The 6,393-nt window shown below is 34.1% G+C and overlaps 1 protein-coding gene across 1 annotated transcript; it reads left to right on the top strand.

Moving 5' to 3' along the window:
- The first annotated feature begins 1,303 nt into the window (after positions 1 to 1,303).
- CCT4 (chaperonin containing TCP1 subunit 4) lies at positions 1,304 to 5,624 on the top strand. Its single transcript, XM_077443240.1, has 11 exons — positions 1,304 to 1,557; positions 2,721 to 2,773; positions 2,850 to 2,939; positions 3,025 to 3,192; positions 3,275 to 3,416; positions 3,489 to 3,700; positions 3,778 to 3,917; positions 3,996 to 4,200; positions 4,287 to 4,569; positions 4,639 to 4,835; positions 4,911 to 5,624. The coding sequence occupies exons 1-11, from the start codon at positions 1,431 to 1,433 to the stop codon at positions 4,926 to 4,928; spliced, it is 1,635 nt and encodes a 544-aa protein (XP_077299366.1). The 5' UTR covers positions 1,304 to 1,430; the 3' UTR covers positions 4,929 to 5,624.
- Positions 5,625 to 6,393: the final 769 nt, after the last annotated feature.

The raw sequence follows: 6,393 nt of genomic DNA, 5'->3' as shown, positions 1-6,393 counted from the left end.
TAAATGATTTTTATTAGACATGTTAAATCAAAATTAAGTGAAAAATTTTCACATAATTTTGATTAAACGGTAATTAAAAACAATTGTTTAGCCTTAAATCGAATAATGGACTTCATATATATATTTAAATAATAAAAGCTCTTAAAAACTGATTTTTTTATCGCATTTGCTATATTATTGCCTATGCTCCAAGGTTTCGTTCAATGTCTGACCGTCTGACATGATAAAATTAAAATAAATCAGATTATCCATTGAAATTATGTCGGACCTTTTGACGATTAAAGGTCTGTTCATACCTATCCAGTACGACCCGAATTCTGCAAGTACGGACAGTATTCTTTGGTACAATATATGGACGTATTCATACTCCACTCGCACATGCGCATTTACGCATTCGTGCGCGTCCATATAGAATGTACTAAAGAATACTGTCGGCACTTGCAGGATACTTGCAGGATTCGGGTCGTGCTGGATAGGTATGAACAGACCTTAACACTGTCAAACATTAAATATTACGTGCTGTCAACGGTAATTGGATTATTACGCACATTTTGATCACCCAAAAGACAATTTTTGCCATGAAAATCGCGAATACGGAATATTTGTCACTCGAGTTCTCGTTAGCATGATGGACTTTTCGGCTGCCAGATGTTCCTTTATAGAGATTTTAGTGACTTCTGGGAGAACGCTTTGTGGGCAATAACCACCGAACCGTTGTCAACATTATTACTATCTAATTTAATAAATGTGCATATATATTAATCGTATCCCTTTTTCTTTTAGATCGATCAGTTCACAGAACAAAAAAAATCCAACAAAATGATTTTCGATGAGGTTTAGCATATTCATCATTTATGAGATATATGATAAGATATACTTAAAATAGTTGTAAATATCTAAAGGTCTGTTCATACCTATCCAGCACGACCCGTATCCTGCAGCTGTCATGCAAGTGCGGATAGTCTTCTTTAGTACATTCTATATGGACGCGCATGAATGCGTAAATGCGCATGCGCGAATGGAGTATGAATACGTCCATATAATGTACCAAAGAATACTATCCGCACTTGCATGACACCTGCAGGATACGGGTCGTGCTGGATAGGTATGAACAGACCTTAAATCGTGCTAGAAGTTTTATTGTTTTAAAAACAACGTTAAGTGTCAAGTTTATTTTCAATATAACCAGTTAATTTGTGATTTAATCTAGATTTAAAAACTTAAATGTATTGTTTGTATAGCATTAGGTAGGTATTAACTAATTTAATCAATTGAAGTAATATTTTTTGGGCGTGTATGGTCCACAGTGTATGGTCGTAATAAAGAGGACATTGGCCAAGAGGCACCGGCTCTAGTTGTTTCTACGGCTCGCAGGCGCAGGCTCGGATTTGACTAGTTTTCGTAATCCGTGTGCAGCATCACATCCAGCCATGGTAGCCCCCGGAGCCCCCAAGACTGTGGCGCGCAGCTTTCCCCGCTCCTCCGCCGCCCCCTCCGTTTACCGCGACAAGAGCAAACCCACTGACATTCGTCTCAGCAACATCAATGCCGCTAAAGGTTCCTTTATTATTATATTACCTTACTCGGAACTAATATTAAATCATCATTTTAATACCAAGTTATTAAAATCGAAACAATCGCTAGGAAATTTTGGCTTATTCACCTTCGGGAGTTCGATGAATTTACAGGTGCGTTCCTAACCTAAAACGTATATCAGCTGTAGTATTTCAGATTATGATGTATTCGCCGAGAATGTTCTGGATATGTTATATTTATTTGAAATGTGTGCCACTTTGTCTGACAATCTTATTTTATACGTTCATTTTTGGTGTGTAGGTTGAGTCACTTGATCATCTGCGCGTGACAGTTGAAATGGCCAAAGGGAGATATTTAATGACCATGTCTTTATATTATTGATAAACGGATTATTTCGCACATTGCGATCGCGCACACGACAATCGTTGTCACGAAAATCGCGAATACGGAATATCTGGCACTCGAGTTCTCGTTAGTATGGAGATTTTAGTGACGTGTGCGATATCGCTTTGGGTGGAATAATCACTGAATCGTTTATATTATAAAGTTTGTGTATTCTCTAGATCAAAAATCATTAATAGACACACCCAGTTTTATGCTATGTATACCAATTAGGATTTAATTATGTTTACTTTAGTTCCAATAATGGCATAACCTTCTCGAATGGAATAGAACTTTTTTGTTGTGGGATTTTGTCTCAATCTGTATATTGGCAATACAATTTTAATGCAATCTTAGATTATCCTAAGGAGTTGTTCAAGGCTTCAAACGAGTTTCTATCATAATTTTTTTCTGAAATGAAACAACATATTAAGCTAATAGTGTATTATAATTCAACTGTTATAATATTAGCTATGATCGTATATTTGGCTTTGATTTCATTTGATCAATTTTTATAAATTTAAGAAAATAGCGACTTGCTTCCTTTTTATTTTTGTGCTTATAACATTATGGGTATTTGCAAAAGAAAAAAATTATGTAAGCACCAAAATACAAATAAAAGGAAACGAGTTGTTATTTTCTTAAATTTTTTACCAATTAGTAATTTACCATCTAAATAGTTGGAAGATATCCTAAATAATTATAAATCAAAGTAGCCAATTGGTATGTGCCTACCGATTTTTGTGTTTTCTTCCTTATATCGATTTACATGTGTTCTAACATTTCTATTTGATTTACTTTAGCCATCGCCAATGCCGTTCGTACGAGTCTTGGACCCCGTGGAATGGATAAAATGGTTTGTACAACCGCAATGACAATAACCAAATATGTATGTAATTTCTGGGTTTAATTTGATGTGTTTTTCAATTCAGATCCAGGCTGGAAATGGTGAAGTTACCATTACCAATGATGGGGCTACCATTTTGAAACAGATGAATGTTATCCATCCAGCAGCTAAAATGGTATGTAATTTTCACATAATATGTAGTATGTATGTATTTATTGACCTCAAGTCTGTGTATGATTTAAATATTGTTTTTTTTTCAGCTTGTGGAATTATCTCGTGCTCAAGATATTGAAGCCGGTGATGGTACTACATCTGTTGTCGTAATCGCAGGTGCTCTATTGGACGCTGTTGAAAAGTTGTTAAACAAAGGTTTACATCCGTCTATCATTTCTGACGCTTTTCAACGTGCTGTTCAAGAATCAGTTTCGGTAAATATAAAAATCTGTCTTTAAAATGTTGTGTGGTCGTGGTATTCGCGATGTTGTTTTATTAATTTGATTATTTATTTAGTTTTTGGAGAAAATCTCAATTCCTGTTGATATGAGCGATGAAGAGAGCTTAGTTCAAGCTGCCGCAACTTCTCTGTGTTCCAAGGTTGTGTCTCAACATGTCAGTCTTTTGGCTCCTATTGCGGTCAAAGCAGTTTTGTCAGGTACTTTGATCGTATTTAGTGAAATTGTACTTTTGTTTTCCTTTTTATTAAATGTTGTTTTGAATTTTTTAGTTGTTGAACCATCTACGGGAACAAAATCAGGCTTGACCTGTAATCTGCGCGATGTACGTGTAATTCAGCGTCTTGGGGGTACTTTGGAAGATTCCGAGTTGATTAATGGCCTAGTTTTGTCTCAACGTACAGCTAATATTTCTGGTCCACGTAAAGTTGATAGACCTGTGATCGGTCTCATTCAATTTTGCATATCGCCACCCAAAACAGATGTAAGAAGTCATTGAAGCGATCATGTCAATGAGTGATTACTCAAATTTCGCAATATTAAATTTTTTTTCTTTTTCAGATGGATCACAATGTCGTTATATCAGATTATGCTGCTATGGATAGGATTCTCAAAGAAGAAAGGGAATACATTTTGAATATTGTTAAAAAAATCAAAAGCAGCAAATGCAACGTACTATTAGTTCAAAAATCCATTCTTCGGTTAGTTTATTAAATCAAAATGTGAATTGTGAGTTATTTAATATATGGAATAGTTTTTAATTATTTTCTCAATTATAGGGATGCCCTTTCAGATCTGGCAATTCATTTCTTAGATAAAATCAAAGTTATGGTTGTGAAAGATATTGAACGCGAAGACATTGAATTCGTTTGCAAAACTCTTGGCTGTCGCCCTATCGCTTCTCTGGATCATTTCCTCCCTGAAAATCTAGTCAAGGCTGAGTTGGCAGAGGAAATCAGCGAACCTTCTGGAAAATATGTCAAGGTATTATTATATTGATGTTACATATATGTATGTCTAGTTTCAATAATAATAATGTGATTAAAAAAATATTTTTGTTTTTATTTTAGATAACAGGAATTGCTAATCCAGGACGTACCGTCACTGTTATGGTTCGTGGTTCCAACAGATTGATGTTGGCAGAAGCTGAGCGATCTCTCCATGATGCTTTGTGCTGTGTTCGTTGTTTGGTCCGCAGGCCTGCATTATTAGCAGGTGGTGGTTCAGCTGAAAATGCAGTGGCTCTCCATCTTTCAGATCATGCTTTGCACATGCCTGGAGCCGATCACTATTGTATGCGTGCTTTTGCTGATGCACTAACAGTAGTGCCATCGACTCTTGCTGAAAATGCTGGTAATTATTCAACAATACATACATAAAAATAGTAATTACACATTTTTAAAAACACTTGTTTTGTTTTAGGTTTGAATCCGTTACAAACAGTCTCAAATTTGCAAGTTGCGCATACAACTGGACAGGCAAATTCCGGTATCTCTGTGAGGCGGGGATGCATTGCTGACATGGCAGAGGAGCGCGTCTTGCAACCTTTACTCGTCACTGTTAGTGCTCTCACCCTCGCTACGGAGACTGTTCGGTCTATATTGAAGATAGACGATATCGTAAGTTTCTTGATTGCGATTTTAATTCGAATTGTGTATGTTTTCATGAATTAATTTAAATTTTTGTTGTTTCAGGTGAATACACTGAATTAATCATTTCTATCAATATATCTACTAAAATTGATTTGCATTTAACATGTGCTACTTTTTATGTTTATAATAACATAAAATTTTTAATTAGCAATTTTTACTTTCTGCGCACTTTAAACCAAACAATCGCTCGAAATAATTTTATTATTAATATTGATTATGTTTACTTTTTTTAAGTATTATGAACAAATAATTGTATTTGTGTATGATTAAAACAATCGCTTAAGTTATGTTGAACGTAATATTACTACTTACCGTCTTTAAATATATTTTTTAAACCACTAAATTTTCGTTTTAATTTCGTAATTACTCTATATTATATTACTATATTACTGTTGTATGGTTGCTGAACTTATATGGACAGAAGACGAACAATAACTGAATTTTAATGATGACTAGTTGTTTTACCTGGCTTCGCTCGGTATTTGTAATATAAGCAGCGTAAACATGGCGTATCTAATAGTAAATATTTATTGGTTTTTTTATTAAATTTATTTCAATCGAAAAAAAATCGCCTCGTCAAATTTTGACTTGTTTACGAAATTCCCAACCAACAATATTTACCAAGTCTCTTTCGAAATTATATATTAGATTTAAGGCATACTTTGCACCAGGAGTGATAGACATACAGATTTTTTTTATGAGAATACACCATGAAAATAAGTATTGTAGTGTATCAAAGGAAAATAAAATTTATTTAACAAAATTGTATTAATTAATTTTTGCATTTGTCATGAAATTACTGAGAGTATGTACTCAATTTATAAATATCGATTCTAAGACGAGTACAGTGGATGAAGGAGGAGGAATGGAAAGGTTTGCATCCAATGGTTAGTAAAAGGTTAATAGTTATTAGTTGTTGTTGGAACCAAAACTACTATGAACATAAATTTACTATGTAGAGATTATATTTTATTTCAATAGATGGCGCTTAAACAATATTCTAAGTGAAGAATAAAGTTCATTTGTTTGCGAACGAAAATTAGAATTAAGACTATTGAAATGAAAAATCTATGACGAAAAAAAAGAGATAATCACAAAATAAAGAATCAATGCTCGCTAATAATATAAGTGTCACTCCTAACTACATACTATGTATGTATGTACATATTTGCATACAATTTTTTAAACATTTTGTAGGTGCTGTAAAAAAAAACGATTGAAATTTTTGAAAGTTTAAATTTGATATAAATGAAATGATTAATATGGTAGTAAAAAGTGTCGCTGCCGGGGTCCTTTGATAGGGAAGACACAACATGAAACCCAACCGAGTCCTTTACGTTTCTTCTTATTGTTTCAAATTCACGGCGGCTGAACAAATGAAATGCACATGTGTTCTCTCGCGAAGATATATAGGAGTGAAACGTCCACGTTTACTCAACTATACGAGTCGAGTTATGTCGGGTTAATTAAAGAGAGCTCGTTTGTTGGTCTCGCCATGGATCTCAACCAGTGAATGTCATCAATT

The sequence above is a fragment of the Arctopsyche grandis genome, chromosome 12, assembly GCF_051622035.1.
Source record: "Arctopsyche grandis isolate Sample6627 chromosome 12, ASM5162203v2, whole genome shotgun sequence".
Taxonomy (NCBI): domain Eukaryota; kingdom Metazoa; phylum Arthropoda; class Insecta; order Trichoptera; family Hydropsychidae; genus Arctopsyche; species Arctopsyche grandis.
This window is presented reverse-complemented; position numbering and strand designations above follow the sequence as displayed.